We start from the raw sequence: 20,738 nt of genomic DNA on the forward strand, positions 1-20,738 counted from the left end.
TTACAAAAGATACCTTCTATTTGAAATTTAAAGAAAAACTGTGGAAGTCAGAACAATAACTGTGTGGCATGTGATAACATGACTTCACACAATACACAGTGAAAATGTGGAACTCCTTGCCACAGGATGTTGTGAACACCAAGACTATAACAGGATTCAAAACAGAACTAAATAAATTCATGGAGGATAGGTCCACCAATGGCCATTAATCAGGATGGGCAGGGATGGTGTCCCTAGCCTCTGTTGCCAGAAGCTGAGAATAAGTAACGGAAAATAGATCACTTGATGATGTTCTGTTTATTCCCCCTGGGGCAGCTGGCATTGGCCACTGTCAAAAGACAGGCTATTAGGCTACATGGCCCTTTGGTCTAACCCAGTATGGACAACCTTATATGTTTTTACTTCTGGAAACTTTCCATTACAGTATTACCACACAGATGGAATAAAACCATTATGACTTAGGTTAACGAGGTGAAGCAAGGAATAAAAAGTTTTCAGCACCTGCATAAAGTTTCAGCTGACTTTAAAATAGCACTAGATAGCTGAAGGATACTTTCCCCAGTTAATAAACATGAACGTATAGCGTGTCAGGAAACAGTAGTGTTGACGAAGCAGCAGGGATGAGGAGTTGGAAGTGGTGGTGGTGATGAAAAAACAAGGAGCCAAAGAAGGTAGAGAGGTCCAAGAAGAGTCAGTCTGTGGGCATAGGGGAACCCTTCTTCTTGGACTGAGCCATCAATCGACGGATCTCATCTTCTATGATGCTGTTGGTGAGTAACTAAACCAACTGTTGACTGGCAAAGCCCATTACAGATGTCACATGAAAAACCACCAACTGCAGGCGTTGTACGTTGTTTCTGGATCCTACATTTTTCCTGTAGTGCCTAGATATGCTGATTCTCAAAGCAATTAAGAGTCTGTACAGTGGTTTGCCACCAGGACAATCTGTCCTGAACTAGAGTTTGCAGATCATTGGGAGATATGCCACATGACTTCACGTTGGTCTTTAACATGTCTTTATGGTACTTATACTGACCACTGATAGATTGCTTTCCATGAACAAGCCGGCCATAGAAGACCATCTTTGGTATCAGTGTATCATCCATCGTCATAACATGTCCAATCCAGTGAAACAGTTTGTTCATAAGCATTGCTTTCATGCCTATGACACCACACAGCTTAAGAACCTGCATGTTAGGAATTTTGTCCTTCCAATTCACGTGGGCAATCTTCCTCAGACAGCAAATATGGAACTGACAGAGTTTCAAAACTGCCTGATGAACTGCTACCTTAGTATGGAGTTTAATACCATGGTCACTCCATAAGTGTTTGGTCAATTTTCCAAAGGCAGCACTGGCTTTGGCTAATTGAGCAGATACGTCATGATCCATGTTTATGTTAGAGCACAGTGCACTTCTGAGATAAAAGAGCTTGTCAACAGCCTGAATGACTGTACCAGCAGCAGTGACTACTGTACTAGCAGTGCTGGGCTCTTTCCAAACAGGCTGAGGCACAACTTCTATCTTCTTGTGGCTTACTGTGAGTCCAAAACATTGAGCAGAAGTAACAAAGCGATAAAAAGCTCCTGTGTATCTGTGGTGGAGCTTCTGACCCGGTGCCTCTTCTGAGGACTTGCATGCTGCCCTCAGGCCCCCGTGGCCTAGTCCATATCCCCTCAGTCAGACCCAGTGGCCTGGTTGGGCCTTGGCAGCCTAGTCAGTATTCACAGGCCTCAGTAGCTTAGCCAATATTCACAGGCCTCGGTGGCCTAGTCAGGCCCCAGCAGCCTAGTTGACCTTGGCAAGTCAGTGCTCCACCCCTCCTTGGGGTAAGAAGGGTGGGGATAGGGGAGCCTGGACCCTTCCTCTCCACCAGGCTCCAGCTCAGAGCCCTGTCAGTGGTGGGGGCATCTCCCCAACCACCAGCTCACTTGGGATTCCCACCACAACATACTGAGCTCTCAGGATTCCTCCCAACTCCCTGCTCTGGGCTACGTCCTACTCTGTTCTGGACAAGACATCTCCTAGCTTTGGCTGAGCCTCCTCAAGCTGCTGCAGCTGCTGCTCCTTGGGTGGTTGCTGCTCCGCCTCCGGCAGGGTGTTGCTCCCAAGTTGCAGCAGGACCTTCTCCTCCTCTGGTGGCCAGCCTCAACAGACTGGCCTCCCTGGCCTTCATACTTCAGCTGCAGTTGGAGCATGTGCAGCAGGGCCATGGGGGAGAGGCATTCTCCAGCCAGCAAGCCTGGCCCCTCCCTCCTGGCCAGTGCAGAGTTAAAAACATAAGAACGGCCATACTGGGTCAGACCAAAGGTCCATCCAGCTCAGTAGCCTGTCTGCTGACAGTGGCCAGTGCCAAGTGCCCTAGAGGGGGTGGACTGAAGACAATGAGCAAGCAATTTGTCTCCTGCCATCCATTTCCAGCCTCTGACAATCAGAGGTCAGGGACGCCATTCCTACCATTGGCTAAGAGCTTTTTATGGACCTAACCTCCATGAATTTATCTAGCTCTTTCTTAAATTCTGTTATAGTCCAAGCCTTCACAGTCTCCTCTGGCAAGGAGTTCCACAGGCTAACTATGCGCTGAGTGAAGAAGAACTTTCTTTAATTAGTTTTAAACCTGCTAGCCATTAATTTCATTTGGTGTCCTCTAGTTCTTGTATTATGGGCACAAGTAAATAACTTCTCTTTATTCACCCTCTCCACACCTGCCATAATTTTATATACTTCTATCATGTCCCCCCTCAGTCTCCACTTTTCTAAACTGAAAAGTCCCAATCTTTTTAGCCTCTCCTCATATGGGACCTGTTCCAAGTCCCTAATCATTTTAGTTGCCCTTTTCTGAACCTTTTCTAGTGCCAAGATATCTTTTTTTAGGTGAGGAAACCACATCTGTACATGCTATTCAAGATGTGGGCATCCCACAGATTTATATAGGGGCAGTAAGATACTCCTTATCTTATTTTCTATCCCTTTTTAAAATAATACCTAACATCCTATTTGCCTTTTTGACTGCCTCTGCAAACTGTGTGGATGTTTTCAAGGAACTATCCACGATAACTCCAAGATCTCTTTCCTGATTAGTTATAGCTAAATTAGCCCCTATCATATTCTAAGTAGAGTTAGGATTATTTTGTCCAATGTGCATTACCTTACTCTTATCCACATTAAATTTCATTTGCCATTTTGTTGCCCAGTCACTCAGTTTGATGAGATTTTTTGAACATCTTCACAGTCTGCCTTTGTCTTGACCATCTTGAACAATCTAGTGTCATCTGCAAACTTTGCCACCTCACTGCTCACGCCCTTCTCCAGATCATTTATGAATAAATTGAACAGGACTGGTCCTAGGACTGACCCTTGGGGGACACCACTAGTTACCCCTCTCCATTTGGAAAATTTACCATTTATGCCTACCCTCTTTTTCCTGTCTTTTAACCAGTGCTCAATCCATGAAAGGACCTTCCCTCTTATCGCATGACAACTTACTTTACATAAGAGCCTTTGATGAGGTACCTTGTCAAAGACTCTCTGGAAATCTAAGTATACTATATCCACTGGATCTCCCCTGTCTGCTTGTTTGTTAACCCCTTCAAAGAACTCTAACAGAGTAGTAAGACATGATTTCCCTCTGCAGAAACCACGTTGACTTTTGCCTATCAAATTATGTTCTTTTACGCGCCTGACAATTTTACTCTTTACTATTGTTTCAACTAATTTGCCCGGAACTGACGTTAAACTTACTGGTCTGCAATTGCCAGGGTCGCCTCTAGAGACCTTTTTAAATATTGTCACATTAGCTATCTTTCCATCATTAGGTACAGAAGCTGATCCAAAGGACAGGTTACAAACTAGTGTTAATAGTTCTGCAATTTCCCATTTAAGTTCTTTCAGAACCCTTGGATGATTGCCATCCAGTCCCGGTGATCTGTTAACATTAAGTTTATCTATTTGTTCCAAAACCTCCTCTAATGACACTTCAATCCAGGACAGTTCCTCAGTTTCATTTCCCACAAAAACTGGTGCAGGTTTGGGAATCTCCCCAACATCCTAAGCTGTGAGGACTGAAGCAAAGAAATCATTTAGTAACCCATCACAGCATCCTTTACTGAATGAGCCAACAATGCACAGTCATCAGCAAACAGAAGGTCATGGATAGCTGTATTAACCATGCTAGTGTGAGCCTAAAGTCTCTGAGGACTGAAAATACTGCCATCTGTTTGGAACTGAACAGGTATGCCCAACATCCAATCCTTAAAAGCAACTAACAGCATCAATGGAAAGTAGATATAGAGAGGAGCAAGGACACATCCTTGTTTTGTACCATTTGCTATTTAAAAGGTGCTGATGTGTCTCCATTGTTAAAGATGCAACCAAGCATACCATCATTAAAAGATCAAACAATGTTGATAAATTTTTCAGGACAGCCAATTTGCCGGAGTATTCTTTGGCACCCGTTTCTGTTGACTGTGTCAAACACCTTGGCCAAGTTGATAAAAATCACATAGCAATCCTGATATTGCTCTTGATATCTCTGCCTGTAAACATCATGTCCGCAAGTGCCTTGACTGGCACGTAATCTTCACTGGCTTTCAGGAATAATGCCATTTTTGAACACATGATGTGAAAGCCAGTTGTAAAGAATGCGGGTCAGGATTTTACCAGCTATAGGCTACGTCTACATGTGCACGCTACATCGAAATAGTTTACTTCGATGAATAATGTCTACACGTCCTCCAGGGCTGGCAACATCGACGTTCAACTTCGACGTTGGGCAGCACCACATCGAAATAGGCGCTGCGAGGGAACGTCTACATGCCAAAGTAGCACACATCGAAATAAGGGTGCCAGGAACAGCTGCAGACAGGGTCACAGGGCGGACTCAACAGCAAGCTGCTCCCTTAAAGGGCCCCTCCCAGACACAGTTGCACTAAACAACACAAGATACACAGAGCCGACAACTGGTTGCAGACCCTGTGCATGCAGCATGGATCCCCAGCTGCAGCAGCAGCAGCCAGAAGCCCTGGGCTAAGGGCTGCTGCACACGGTGACCATATAGCCCCGCAGGGGCTGGAGAGAGAGTGTCTCTCAACCCCTCAGCTGATGGCTGCCATGGCGGACCCCACTATTTCGATGTTGCGGGACGCGGATCATCTACACATGCCCTACTTCGACGTTCAACTTTGAAGTAGGGCGCTATTCCCATCCCCTCATGGGGTTAGCGACTTCGACGTCTCACCGCCTAACGTCGATTTCAACTTTGAAATAGTGCCCAACGTGTGTAGCCGTGACGGGCGCTATTTCGATGTTGGCACCGCTACTTCGAACTAGTGTGCATGTGTAGACGCGGCCATAGAGAGCAGAGAGATTCCCTGATGTTCATCACAACATGCAGTCACCTTTTCTCTTGTATATATGTACGATCAGGGCATCTTTGAAGTACTGGGGGACTAGCTCTTTCTCCCAAATGGCACTAAATAAATGGGTGAGACGGTACATCAGCTGGTCACCAGAAGCTTTATAAATTTCTGATGAGATTGCATCACTGCCAAGTGCCTTTCCAGATTTCCTGTTTAGCAGCTTTCTGTACCACATCAAGAGTTGGTAGTATGACCAGTTGTAACTCATTAGCCCACTGAGGAATCTCTTCAAGAATGCTTCTGTCAAAAATTGAAGCCTGGTTCAATACTCTGTGATAATGTTCACCTCAGAGGTCAAGAATTTTAGCACTATCTGTGATCAAAGTGAGGTCATCAGCAGAATGCACTGGTGTACAGTCAGCAATGTATTGTCCATAGATTGCCTTCAGACCACCACAGAATGCTTTAAAATCATATCTATCAGCCTCATCTTGGAGTTTAACTGCTTGATATTTCCACCACTTCTCTTTCATTTGCCATAATTTGACTTGTGCCTCCTGCTTAGCTTGAATATATGCCAATTTCCTGGAGGCATTCTGTTTATCATTGATCAAAGCCAGTATGTCACATCCATCTTATCAAGAAGAGCTTGGGCATCTCTGCCCTTGTTGTCAAACCAATACTAGTGCCTGTAATTTTGGAAACAAAGGACCTCGACAGCAGTTTTGTAGGTTCTTTCTTTGATGTTTCTCCAGTCATCCTCAATAATGGGTGACCATTCTGGACCTTCATTACTGATGACTAAGGAAGCATTAAGACTGTGTTGAAACAGCACTTGTATCTCAGGTATTTCAAGTTTACTTACATTCACCTTTTTTCAGTATACTGAAGAATGATAATGTTTTGATGGACAAATGTTCAAGAACACAACACTGAATATCATGTAGTGGTCACACTAGGAGCCAGTGCCACATACTGCATGAGTCAACTTGACATCAGAAAGATCTCTTTGTTTTATGATGAATTAGTCAGTAATATCCCAATACTTAGACTGAGGGTGCATCCAAGTTGCTTTGTATATTTTTGTCTCTTGGAAGAATGTGCTTGCAATAGCAAGTTCATCCTGCACACAAGTTTGAAAAGGAAGAGTGCCATTTGAATTCTCACTTCCAATATCATGATGTCTAAGCACCTTTGGCTATGTAGCACAGTTGACCAACTCTAGCATTAAAATCTCCAAGTACATATATCGTCACCATCATCAATAACCGTGGGCTCAGTGCCCATTGGTGTGTGATGCCTCTCTCACTATTTCCTTCCATCTTTCCCAGTCCATTGTGGAGTGGCTTAATTTCTGTAGACCAGCTCCGCACCAATCTACTACACCATTGATCCATTTTCGGTGGGGTCTGCCTCTCCTGTTCGAATTGTCCATTATGCCAAATACCAGAGTCTTGAATTTTTTGTTAGTCATTTATTCTGCAAATATGTCCAAACAGTTGTAGCTTTCGTTTTATAACCTTCTGCAGCAGGTTCTCTTTCGGCTGTATCTTTCTATATAATTCCTCATTGGTGACCTTCTGCATCCATCCTATTCTCAGAATCTTTCTATAACAACTCCTTTCAAATGCCAATATTCTTCTTTTCAAATCTTTCATTATCACTCATGTCTCACATCCATACAACCTGCTGCTGAATACACGTTTTCAAGGCGCTCAGCTTCGCTCTTAAACTAACTGCTTTGCTTTTCCAGATCTTATCCATTGCCTTCCAACTCGCTCTTGCTTTCGCTATTCTAGTCGCTTTTTCCTTCTTACAGTCTAGATCATACATTATGTTGCTCCCCAGATATGTGAACTTCTCTACATTTTCTAGTTCAATACCATCAATGCTGATCTTCCTTCCTATTTCCTTATCTCCAAATACCATTGTTTTTGTTTTATCGATGTTCATAATCAGTCTGTACCGCTTCCCTTCTTTGTTTAACACCCACACCATTTTCGCTAGCTTCTCCTCATCTTCCTCAATGATAACTATATCATGACCAGCATCTGATGAAGTGAGTCTTTGCTCACAAAAGCTCATGCTCAAAACTTTTCTGTTAGTCTATAAGGTGCCAGAGGACCCTTCGTTGCTATATCATCCACAAACCTCAAGTTGTTAATTCTTTTCCCATGCACAGATATCCCTTCTACCTCTTCCTTGATCTTGTACATCGTTCTCTCCAGATGTGCGATGAAGATACTTGATGATATTGGATCTCCTTGCCTTGTACCTCTACTTGTTTTAAAACAGCTTCCCAACTCCCCGCATGTTCTCACCGCTGCCGCCGCATTGTAACTGATATCCTTCAGCAACCATACCAGTCTGCCATCCACTCCGTATGACTTGGATTTAAAAGATACTGAAGAGATCACTGGATTCAGGCTAGCATAGAAAGCTTCCTTTTCATCATCTGCTACAGTCAAAGTGGGTGCATATGCACTAACAAATACAATGCATTGTCCCTGCCTCGGTCTAAGTTTCATGGTTATGTGACTCGAATTCAAGCTGGGGGGCTAGTGATGTCCTGATGGCAAAACCAACTCCCACTTGCCTTGGATGATGTTCAGAGTAGCTCACACAGTAAAATGAATAGCCTGCTCCAACCTCTGAGAACTGGCTGGTACCAGAAATATGTGTTTCACTTAAAGCTGCAACATCAACTTTGTATCATGCAAGTTCTTCACTGATGATTGCTATCCTGCATTCATGGTGACCACCACGATCAAGATGTGTTTCCACATTCCAGGATGCAAAGTGTAGTTTCTTTTTAGTCATTCTGTTTAGTTGAAGAGCCCAGTACTTCGTCAGCTCACCCTCCACAAATACTTGAAAGAGAAAGACACTAAGTACTTGTGTGTGTTGATTCCTGCACAAGACTTATGGCAAAGGTAAAGAGGGTGTTAGTGAGGGAGGGAATGAACTTCTGAAGTTGGATGGGAAAGATAGGTTAATGAGTTACTGGGGGATAAAAGGACAAAGCAGCTTTGAGTGTAGGAGTTTGGAGTGTGCTTGTAATCCCCCCGACCTCCATTTCTGCCTCCCAGTCCCTGTTACACTTCTCCCACTCCAACCCGATATACTACCTCTGCACAATCAAAATGCAGCAGACAGGAATTTCTCTGTTACTGCCTACAAAACACAGTAAGGCGCTGGCCACACTTGGCCAAAACTTCCAAATGGCCATGCTAATGGCCAAATTGGAGAATACTAATGAGGACCCCGCAGACTTCAAAATTCCCTTTTCCTATCAGCTGGTAAGAATAAGGGAATTTCAAAATCTGCGTGGTCCTTTTGAAAAAGACCCCCATGTAGACGTGCCATGCATGAGCAAAAAGCGGCACTTTCAAAGTGCTGCGGCTGGCCGCATGCTAATGAGGCACTGAAATGAATATTCAGCACCTCATTAGCATGCTGCCAGCCGCGGCACTTCGAAAATGCCACGTTTTGCTTGCGTGTGGCTCGTCTACACAGAGGCCCTTTTCAAAAGGACCACGCAGAATGAATATTCACCGCCTCATTAGTATTCTCCGATTTGGCCATTAGCATAGCCATTTTGAAATTTTGGCCAAGTGTGGCCACAGCCTAAAAGATGAACATGCTACCAACCTTCACTGGACGTATATGTTGGTCTACAGAAACAAATTAAGTGTGAAAGCTTTTAGTTGCAACAAGTAACAGACACCAACACATACCTGTACCATAATAAGTTCTGCATGGATAATAGCAACCCTTTGCTTCTTCTGGCAACTCTCCAGGAATGTTATGTAAATGGAGATAGGTAGAAATTCTGCTAGCTTGAATTGCCACTAAATTACCACCAATACCTGCAACAGAAAAAGAGAAATATTTTTCACTGATTCGTCTCAGACAGAGACTTTAACAAACTTATCAACTTCTTGTACCCGCTAAGCCTACAACACAGGGTACAAAGGTTAAAAGAGGAAAACACCTTCATGACATAAATTGATTGGTCTTCTTCCACACGAGCTAATGCTGACCACAATGTGACTTGGAAGACACAAAATAAAAGTGAACTCAGCTCTTTCCGAGAGTTTATTTTCATAAATTCAAAGATTTTTAAGCCCAGAGGGGACCATGCAGTCTGAGCTCTTGCATAGCATAGGACATAGAACCTCAGCCAATTATTCCTATATCAAGCCCTTAATTTTTGTTTATGATATAGCACATCTCTTCAGAAAGATATCCAGTCTTCACTCAAAGACTAAACAGCTTTTGAAACCAATGCAGGACAGCCATAAGAGAAGAGTGGTTCTCAAACTTCTTTGCACTTTGACCTTCTGACAACCAAAAATTGATACATGACCCAGTTAAGGGGACTGAAGCATGAGCCTGCCTGAGGTCCACAGCCCTGACTGGATAGGTCAAAGCCAAAGCCCAAGCCCAAGCCCCACTGCCCTAGGCAGGGGACACAAAGACAAATCCTGAGGGCTTCAGCCCCAGCCAGGGGGCTTGTAACCTGAACTTTGCTGCCCAGTTGTCCAGGACTGAAGCCAAAGCGTGAGTCATCCAGGGCTGAAGCCCTCAGGCCTGGGCATCAGATATTGTGGCTCAGGTTTTGACTGCAGTCCTGGGCTCCAACAAGTCTAAGCCAGCAATGGAGAACCCATTACAACAGAGTTGTGACTCACTTTGGGGCCCTGACCCACAGTTTATGAACCACTGGCTTAAAAGCATGCAGAGGACTACATGCTGGGGATGCATTTAACGATTGCACTTTTCTATGGTCAGAGAACTCATACTATTCACCTGCTGGAGGTCTGGTTCAAGAATTTTACATATATCAAGTTAATAGTTGTCTCTGGAGATCAGGTATCAGTAAATAGAGAAGCTTTCTCATGTTTTCATATTATCCATCTTCATGTTAAATATTTCCACATTATCTAATTTTACATAATTTTCCCTTTAAGGAATATGGGTTTGAGTATTATATGGTTATATACATTTATGCATTTGATAATAAAATAAATAAACCATCAAAGATCACTCCATCCATAACAATAACTAAAAAATGAGGGGAGGAGGCAGTGAGTTCGATTCCAACAGCAGCAACTGACTAGAGTGGTATTTCTTGGGGAGGCTTTGGACAATATTTAAGGTGCTAATGGCACAATCAAGGAAAAAAATGTGATAAAAGCGCACAATCTAATCGAAGACCATATACACCAAAAGCATAATTAGACAGCTCTGCTACTGGACAGGAGTTGAGGTTGTTTGACTGCCTTAGCTGTGCTAACTCATATTTTAACATATTTGGAATTCTCAAAAGAACATAAGAACGGCCATACTGGGTCAGACCAAAGGTCTGTCTAGCCCAGTATCATCTTCTGAGAGAGGGCAATTTCTAACTACAACAGAAGCAAACACAAGGGGAGAAGCTAATAGACCAGACAGGACATGAGAGCTGCAGGTTTAGGTCACAAAGTTTTTACATTTGTCTGGTGATCAAGTCATATTTATTAGTTTTGAAAATCATTCAGATTTCATATTCTAAATTATTACTAGCTACACAGTTTAGTTATTTATACCTTAAAGGTATAAAGGTATTACCTCCAAGTCAAAAGATATTTTTCTGGAGTAATATTCAGCAAGTTTCTTCTCATATTTTTTTAACTGTGCCCATAAAATTACCCAGGCAGTACTAGAATAATTACACGACTGAGCATAGCAGAAAACCATTAAAAGATACAATTGTGTAGATTAACAACATTAGAGAAACAACAGGTTGTCAATTCACAAAATTACTGGAGTGAATCCTGAGCTTTTGAATTAACTCCTTTTAAATGCCTAAGGCTGTGGGAAGCCCTGTAATAGATACAATTAAGAAAAGTATGCCTTTGGACTGCTTTAAAAGTACAAATTCACTTTTATTTTAAATCAAAAACATGTTTCATGAAAAAATTATTGCTCTGCTCATGCTCTAGCCTTCTGCTTATTATAAAGACTAATTTTGCTAGTTTCTTTTTAAGCACATGGGAGCCATATTAATAAAAAAGTAAAATCTTAAAAATGTACTTGTATTCCTCACAGCAAAGCAGATCTGGTTAACTTCTGCATAAGACGCTACCAGTAAGGATAAGAGAACTTAGCCCTTAAGCATCCTGATTTTCAATATTAAATAATACCAGAAACTCATCAGTTCACTGAACCATTCTAGACTTAAATGACAATTATTGTCTTTAGGATAAATACTGCCACAGAACAGCTGCCAATCTTGTTCATTCTCATTTAACAAACATATAAGAGCCTGCCCACGGTACTACCAAAACATGCCAGCTATATCTCTGAGGATGGTTGCTAACACAATTTCAGTGTCCAGGACTGGAAATATTTTTTTTCTAGGAAGAATTTTCAAGGAGCTTTGCTTCAGACTACCCTGCTTGGCTATGTAACACTCATATAACATTTGTCAAAGAAAGAATGCCTCTCATAGGCTACGTCTACACGTGAAGCCAACATCGAAATAGGCTATTTCGATGAATAACGTCTACACGTCCTCCAGGGCTGGCAACGTCGATGTTCAACTTCGACGTTGCGCGGCACCACATTGAAATAGGCGCTGCGAGGGTACGTCTACACGCCAAAGTAGCACACATCGAAATAAGGGTGCCAGGCACAGCTGCAGACAGGGTCACAGGGCGGACTCAACAGCAAGCTGCTCCCTTAAAGGGCCCCTCCCAGACACAGTTGCACTAAACAACACAAGATACACAGAGCCGACAACTGGTTGCAGACCCTGTGCCTGCAGCATGGATCCCCAGCTGCCGCAGCAGCAGCCAGAAGCCCTGGGCTAAGGGCTGCTGCCCACGGTGACCATAGAGCCCCGCAGGGGCTGGAGAGAGAGCATCTCTCAACCCCCCAGCTGATGGCCGCCATGGAGGACCCGGCAATTTCGACGTTGCGGGACGCGGATCGTCTACATGGTCCCTACTTCGACGTTGAACGTCGAAGTAGGACGCTATGCCGATCCCCTCATGAGGTTAGCGACTTCGAAGTCTCGCCGCCTAACGTCGAAGTTAACTTCGAAATAGCGCCCGACGCGTGTAGCCATGACGGGCACTATTTCGAAGTTAGTGCCGCTACTTCAAAGTAGCGTGCACGTGTAGACACAGCTCTAATGTATCATGGAAACAATATTAAGTCCTGACTATGCTATGGTTTAACACAATGTTTCTCACCCTTTTTTTTCATAATGTACACCTTTTCGAAAAACAATAAGTGCTCCTCAGATGTCTCTCTCTTACCCTTATGCATATCACCTGTTGAGAAATATGGTTCTAAAGTAATCTGAGGTCTTGAAACAAGTGCCATTCAACTTTTCCAGATTACTGTACCATTTTCAGGAGTGAGATTTGTTTTGCATACCACCAAGTTACATGTCAGTTAAAAATTACTTACTTACAAAAACAAGCAAAAATATCACAAAAGACTACCGCTGAAAACTTGATGACTTTCTACCATCTTATTGTCAAATAAATGAATTGGAATAGAAATATTGTGTTTACATTTCAGCATGAGGCATACGAAGCAGCCCAAAAAAGTCTTTGTCTGAATGAACTTTTAGATTGTACTGACTTTACTGGTGTTTTTATGTAACCTGTTGTAAAACTAGGCAAATACCTAGACGACAATGTACCCGTTGGAAGACACCTCAGTGTACCCCCAAGGGTACTCATACCACTAGCTGGGAAACACTGACTTAACATACTTGTCGATAGCACAGTTCTACATATCTGAGATCTTCTAAGCACACTTGACATGTGTTCTTCTAATATATATTTGCCTATCTTTAGACTCACTTTATTTTGTTACAAGAAATAAGTTGCTCTACAACAGACGTATTTATTTTGTGTGTGTGTGTGTGTGTGTGTGTGTGTGTGTGTGTGTGTGTGTGTGTGTGTGTGTGTGTGTGAGAGAGAGAGAGAGAGAGAGAGAGAGAGAGAGAGAGAGAGAATTACGTATTTTTCCACCAGTTCTCCTTCATTTTCCTGTACGTGTGCACAGCCAGATTATGTTAAAAGACTATTAAGATTTTGAAGGCAAGCATTCAGCCAGGCCTAAGCTGCACTTTCCTTCTACCATCCCAATCATCTGCGCAATTTCTGGTCCAATCTCTCCCACACCCTCCTCCGTATCCAATCATTCCCTGATTTGTCTGCCCTCCTCACTGGCTCCTTGTTCCAGTCTCTTTGCCCAGGTAGTCCCAGTTCTCCCCAAGCACCACTGCTTCCCTTCAGATTTGCTTTTACCCCATTTTTCTCTCTGATTCCCAGTCATAGTGTGTTTGCCTAGCAAATCCAAGTTTCCTGAGCCCCTCCTACAATCTCAGTCTCCGCACCAACTGCCTCCTGCTCCCCCCAGCCTCCTTGCCCAATTTATTCCAGTCTCTCAGTCCTAACCACCACCAACGCCTCCACCCCCAGATCCAGTCACAGATTTTCCTCCCCTTCTGTCTCTCAGCCTCCAGTTTCAATCTTCTCCCTTCCCCCTCCACTGTGGCTCTTCCTCCTAATCTACTGGTTACCCTTCCATCACCCTGGTCTGGATCTTTGCTTCCTGTAACTGAGTCAGGCAGCTTTTTTCATTTTGGCCTAGGCACCAGCTGCAGGGTGTGTTGTGGGGATAATGAGAGCACAGGCGAGATTGTCTCTCAGTTCTGGTGTCCAATACATACCAGCCCACAGCAGCCAAGAGCTGAAAGTTTTGGGAAAGGCCAGTTGAACCTCTGTACCCAGGGGATGGATATGCTGAGTTTCTGTTTTGGGATGGTGTATGCTCAGTCCACATACACAGGATGAGAGAGATACTGAAGCACACTCAGCATGAATGGAATTTTCCAATATTTTAGTCATGCAGTGCTAAGTCTCTGCTTATCATGTGCAAGTAACTTTCCCCAAGGCTCCTTGGAACATGTGGGCATATTTCCATAAGAACAGCAAAAGGCACATCCGAACACAAACATCCCTTCCCCCCACACTTTCAAATCCCTTCTCTGAAGTATGGGGGATCTAGAACTTCTCAATAGCAGTTGTAAAATATTTTTAACATGGCAAAACAACTATTTTCCCTGAGCATTTTAAGCAACTGAAAATGGGATCTTATAAAGGAGATGCTGTGTTATGTTAATGTATATACCTCCCTCCTTCAGGGATCTCATCTTACACAACACTGAGCAATGTTCCCTCTAATTTTTTCCATCCGTGTGCAGAATAAATTCTGTTATATGCACCAAGACATATACAGATGTGTGCCACCAGATGAAACATATGATGCTGGCTGCGGGCTCTCTGCTAATCAACTGGGTCGCATCTGAATCTGTTCTGAGTGGCCACTCAAGTGTTCAGCTGACAGAGAACACTGGCTGAGTGCCACCTGCCACATACATTGGCCAAACTGGACAGTCTCTACATAAAAGAATAAATGGACGCAAACCAGATATCAGGAATGGTAACATACAAACCTATAGGAGAACACTTCAATCTCCCGTGACACTCAGTAGCAGATTTAAAAGTAACCATCCTGCAACAAAAAACTTCAAAAACAGACTACAAAGACAAACTGCAGAGCTACAATTCATTTGCAGATTTGACACTATCAATTTAGAATTGAACAGAGACTGGGAATGGTTGGCCAACTGCAAAAGCAGTGTCTCCTCTCTTGGGCTGGGTCTATACTAGAGAGTTTTGTTGGCAGAAAGGGCCTTCTGTCAACATAACTCAGGGACTGTTTACACACAGTTAAAGCATTCTGTCGACAGCTTCTTGACAGAGCTCTGCATTTGCCTTGACAGTATTACCCCTCAAAAATTTGAGGCATAACAATCTGTTGACAGAGTACTGTCGACAAAAGTGCAATATAGGGAGTTCTGTCGACAGAGAGAGCTTCCGGCTTCTAAGCAGCCCTCTTTACAGAGCCCGCTTTCTGGCACCAGAGGGCAGTGCAGTCTGGTAGCTCTCTGTCGACAGAGCAAGTTGTGTATAGATGCAATCTGTTGACAGAGGTTCCGTTGAGATTTCCCTGTCGACAGTAACCTGTTGACAAATGCTTCTAGTGCAGACATAGCCTTAGTGTTCACACCTGCACATCAGCTGCTGGAAGTAGGCCACATCCTCCCTGACTAAATCGACCTCATTAGCTCTGGCCTTCCCCTTGATTAGTACTCCCTTCTTTTCATGTGCCTGTATATTTATACCTGCCTCTCTAATTTCCACTCCATGCATCTGACAAAATGGGTCTTTGCCCATGAAAGCTTATGCTCCAATGAAGCTGTTAGTCTATAAGGTGCCACAGGACTTCTTGTTGTTTTTGCAAATCATTGGGAGATGGGGCCATTTAGAAATTCACAACAGACTTTCAACATATTGTTCAATCAAGCTCCAACTATACAAAGATGCTCAATATTTTTAAACAGCTTCCAGCTGCGTGCGCATCTCCCCAAACCATGTCTAATCAAATGCAGATGACTTTTGCTATATCAAGGCTGCAATAACTTTTTGATGTACATTCTGAGAAGCAATAAGTTATATGTACATTGTTACAGTGAATCCCAAGAGCACATAATTTTATATGCATACAAAAAACATATACCAATTATAGGCAGAGTTGCTATGCATTATGATCGTCTTTGGCATAATCACACACTAGTTCTTTTGTAAGCTCCTACCTCATTCAGTGCACAGAATGTACTGAGCTCACCAACTGAGCTGCTATTCAGTATCTCATTACATTCTCATTCTCCAATATGTACTCCATACCTTATATACGGCTTACTATTCAAAATCTTAACTGTATACAGCATTTTTAACTTCCTTATGGAGTTTTCTAAGATACTCATTACTATAGTATCTGAATCCCCAACACATATTAATGAATTCATTTTCAGAACATCCATCTGAGGTGAGGAAATTGTGTTTATCCATATTTTACAGATGACAGAAAGATTAAGGTCAAGAGAGTGTTCAGTAATTTTGGATGCCTAAATTGAGATATCTAGGACCCTAATTTTCAGCGTACTTAGCATGGTATAGAAATTCTTATGTTCAAAATATAGCTTCCATTAACTTTGGTTCCTGCTATGTTTAGGACTGCTGCAGATGAGATTCCAAGGTCTCAAGTTGGATACCCATAAAAAATAAGGAACACACAATTAATGGAAACCTGTGAGAAGTTTAGTTCGAATGTCTTGCCTAGGTTCTTGGAATCCTGTCCAAGCCCTACAACTCTACCAACACAAAAAGTTCCAAAACTCAGGCTCCAGCCCAACTTCAAAAGTACACAGTAATGAAATAGCCTTGCAAGCTTGAATTGTCTTCCACAGGCAAGCTGTAGGCTTTTCTTTGGTGAATAGACCAACCCTGAGAACACAAGAGAGTCTGTCTGCTCTGATTTGTGGCACCTGGTGGCCCCCAGCTGCCAAGAAAAGAAATTACAAGGATAGGTTTGCCCAGCCCCTGTAAGTCTGGGGTGAAACATGCCAAGTCATTTTGTGGACACAGCATATTTGCAGTCTAGTCAGCATATAGGAACTGTATGGGGGACGAGGCACACTCAATGGTGACAGAATGGAACCTTCAGAATGTTTAATGCAGAACTTGAATAATCTTTATAAAACAGGTACAGGTTCAACCTCTCTGGTCTGGAACTCTCTTGTTCAGCAACATCCGTAATCTGACATGATTTTAGTTAGCCAGATATCCATGCACCATGGTTGTGTCCAAGTTTCCTGTGGTCACAAAGTTTGTTTCCAGCCACCAGTACTGGCTCTCACTGTTCTGTGCTGTTACTTACCTCTAATTTACTCCTAAATGTGTTCTCAGAGCCAATTAAGAAGTGTAAGTGTTGGTAATGCTGTTAGACAGTAGTGACCTCCCATGGTCCAGCTAACTCTCTTCAGCACCTGTCTGGTTTTGAGAGTGCTGAACTAGAGAGGTTCAACCTGTACTGAGATTTTTAAATGATTATTAGATTGAACAAATTTGAATAAATTTTAAACAGGGACAGCAAAAGGCACATATCTGGAGTGTGAACAACTTTCTCCCCAAATGCTGAGTCCCTGTACCATAACATGGATGTGATAGAGCCTCTCAGCAAAATCACTGCAATTTTTTTCTAAAATGAGCAAACCAGTGTACTTTCATTCCCTCATAAATGGATAAACCATTTTAACTGAAACTCGCCAAAACAGTTGAGCCTCACATCTGGCAAGAAAAATTTCAGGCTGATGGCTAAAGTTGTGCAAAGTTACAAGCCCCTGAAAACAGAGCCTTACAATTAGTCAAATTTAATGACAGAGGTACCTACCAGCTCTGTCCTATAATATCAGTATCAGTGGACATGCTGAATGTAACACAACTTTTCTCCTTTCAGAGGCACTCTGATATTTATGACTAGAAGCCTTAGCTGGCATTGTTCGAGTCATTTGCAGCAGGGGGCTGGGAGTGTGCAAAAGTCAGAGTTACAGAGCACGGAGGGGCTTGGGACAGTGTTTGTAGGGGATGCAGGCGGCAGAGCAGGAGATTGGGGGGTGTGGGGAGGCTCAGTGCAGGGGATGGCCAACTTCTCCCTGGGACCAGCCCAGGTAATAGTCTAAGATTATCTAATAGCCACTTCAGTTCTCTAAATTGTAACTTTATGCAATCAATGGTCAAATTTCCTTGGCAGCATTTAGACTTGAATTTTTGGAGAAATAATTTGGTCATATTTTTTTAGTACTGTCCTTTATTACAAAGTTGTAGAGCTGCACCGACTTCAGTAATTAAGAATATTTTTCTCCTCTTTGTGTCCTTGATGGTTATTTTTATTATAAAAACTGCATGACAAATCAGATTGTTTGTTTGGCTGAATACCAACAATTCATTTCTTGGAACAGTGAACTGTATTGATTACAATCACTGCTCGGAGATAGGAATCTCCTCAGATCCCTACAAGAAAAAGAACTTTTTCAATATTTTGTAGCAAACTCTGGAATGAGCTCCCGTATGACTTAAGATTTACCACTACCTTATCAACGTCAACTCAAAAGGCTTGTCTATACTTGTCCCAAATTTCAAAGGTGGCATGTGAATGAGGGCGATGGGAGATTACTAATGAAGTTCTGCAGTGAATATGCAGCACTTCATTAGACCAATTCTCCCCCATGGCAACTTTGAAGCATCAAACTTCAAAGTGCCCACGGCTACACACATGCCGGCACTTTGACGCTGCGAAGTTGCCGTGGGCGAAAATTAGCCTAATGAAGTGCTGTATATTCACCGCAGCACTTAATTAGTAATCTCCCGTTGCCTTGATTAACGTGCCCCCTTCGACCTTGGGGGCAACTGTAGACCCAGCCAAAATGATACAAGAACCTGCATACAATGGGATATATCTGTGTCAATATTTGCACATTGCCTATGTTGAATTTACTGACTGAGGCAAATCTTTTCAGCTAAATCCCAATCATATCAAGAACTATCTGTTCTGAACTGCCACAGAAGAAAAGGGCACTTTTAGATTTAGTGGGTTAGTTGAAAAGCAGCCAAGAGAAAATGTCTCATAGGCAAGATGAGACTTTTGTCAATGTGCCTATAGTATAACCTCCCATGAAATCTAAAACGTCTTGCATTCTTGCAGGTGGAAATATGGTTTTGGGATCACATATAGCTGGATGCCTATAAATTCCCCGTATCTCAGTTCAGCAAACAGGTACTTGGATAGTCAGCTTGGACTCTCCAAGTTTGGCATCAATGGCACCTCAGACCTGATGCTGTCAGGTCCTTCAAATTCTTTCAGAGAGAATTTTTGATGCATCCAAAGCACAGAAAAAGGGAAATCATAGGATAACTATTGTATCAATATACAACACGACTTCTTTATACCTCCCTTTAACCCAGGTAGCATTAACTGAAAAACTGGACTCTCTCCAACTGCACTGTGTTCACCTTGGAAACTCAACTACAAGGAACTTCAGTTCACACTGCACATCCAGAGCACTGGATGCCCACGCCTCAGAGATTGGTAGAAATGAGAAGAGTCACTGATGCCTAATGCCTTTACAGTATCAATTAAAACAAGCACTAGTTTCCTCTCAGAACAATGTTTCTCCTTAATTAATACTGATTTGCAAAGGGAGGGAAACTATCATAAAAACAGAGGTTAGTCTGTTAATGTTAGTCTGTATTCTCACAAAACAAAAAAGCAGTCCTGTAGCACTTTGAAAATGAAGAAATTCAGAATTTCCAGATCTGAAGAAGTGGGTCTGTCCCACGAAAGCTCATCACCTGATAAATTATTTTGTTATTCTTTAAAGTACTACAGGGCTGTTTTTTTGATTTGTTACCATAAAAACATTTGCCAAATCTTCCTCACAATGCATGAGAGGTTGCCATGGGGACCTAATGGCACTTCTTTGTGTGCTTCTGATGAAGTAACGGAGGTTGTCCTGGCAACGACCATCAGCAGCTCCTTAATATTTCCTGCCTAGTGTAGGGACACATTAGTGGAGGGACTCATCCATGATAGTCTTGACTCAATGTTCTGCTAAACAAAAACATTTCTGTTCTTGAGCTCACCATTCCAAAATCAACCAATGTCCTACACAGATAATTGGAAGTATTCCAACAGTATTTTGGCAAAGACTGTGAAGGCTTGATGAAGCTGGATGTTGGTTCTTTCACATAAGTCTTTCATTTGGCACGAGCTTGTCTTTGAGATAATTATTCAGTGTTATACTACAGTTAGAATTCTGATCAATCATAGCCCAGTTATATCAAAGACTTCAGCTACTCTAATGTCTTGCCACTATAGTAAGCAGTGGGTGATTTGTATAGCTCTGTCATTTCTGGGTTTCATTAATTCCAGACTCTTCTTGCATGACAGCTCCAGAATGAAGAAGCTTGCTAGCCACGCATCACAGGAAAAATAAGTAAGACCAATATTTTCAGAAGTGATATGATTTTGGATGCCCAACTTAAAAAAAAAACATTTTGGTCAATTTTGTGGCTACAGGATTTTAAAAAAAGTCAGAAATGTCATGATTTCAACCACTTAAATCTGAAATTACACAGTATTGTAATTATAAGATCCCGACCCACAAAGGTGTTGCAAGGTTAGTGTCTATAAAGGAGGGAACTGCAGTACTGCTATCCTTACAATTTTTTACACTGCAACTGGTAGTGACACTGCTTTCAGAGTTGGGCAGCTGGAGAGTGGCCGCTGCTGTCCAGGAGCCCAGTTCTGAAGGCACAGCCACTGTTAGTGGCAGCACAGAAGTCAGGGTGGCATGGTATGGTATTGCCACCCTTACTTCTTCAGTGCTATCTTCAGAGCTGGGCCCTCAGTC

The 20,738-nt window shown here is 42.7% G+C and overlaps 1 protein-coding gene across 1 annotated transcript in view; it reads right to left on the reverse strand.

Moving 5' to 3' along the window:
- The window catches only part of SLC41A2 (solute carrier family 41 member 2), a 91,835-nt gene that overhangs the window by 31,040 nt on the left and 40,057 nt on the right, over window positions 1–20,738 (reverse strand). Inside the window, exon 9 of the mRNA XM_075007793.1 lies at window positions 9,094–9,225. Within this exon, the coding sequence (XP_074863894.1) occupies window positions 9,094–9,225 (132 nt within the window). The remainder of the gene's footprint in view (window positions 1–9,093; window positions 9,226–20,738) is intronic.

This window comes from Carettochelys insculpta, chromosome 1, assembly GCF_033958435.1.
Source record: "Carettochelys insculpta isolate YL-2023 chromosome 1, ASM3395843v1, whole genome shotgun sequence".
In the NCBI taxonomy this organism is placed as follows: domain Eukaryota; kingdom Metazoa; phylum Chordata; order Testudines; family Carettochelyidae; genus Carettochelys; species Carettochelys insculpta.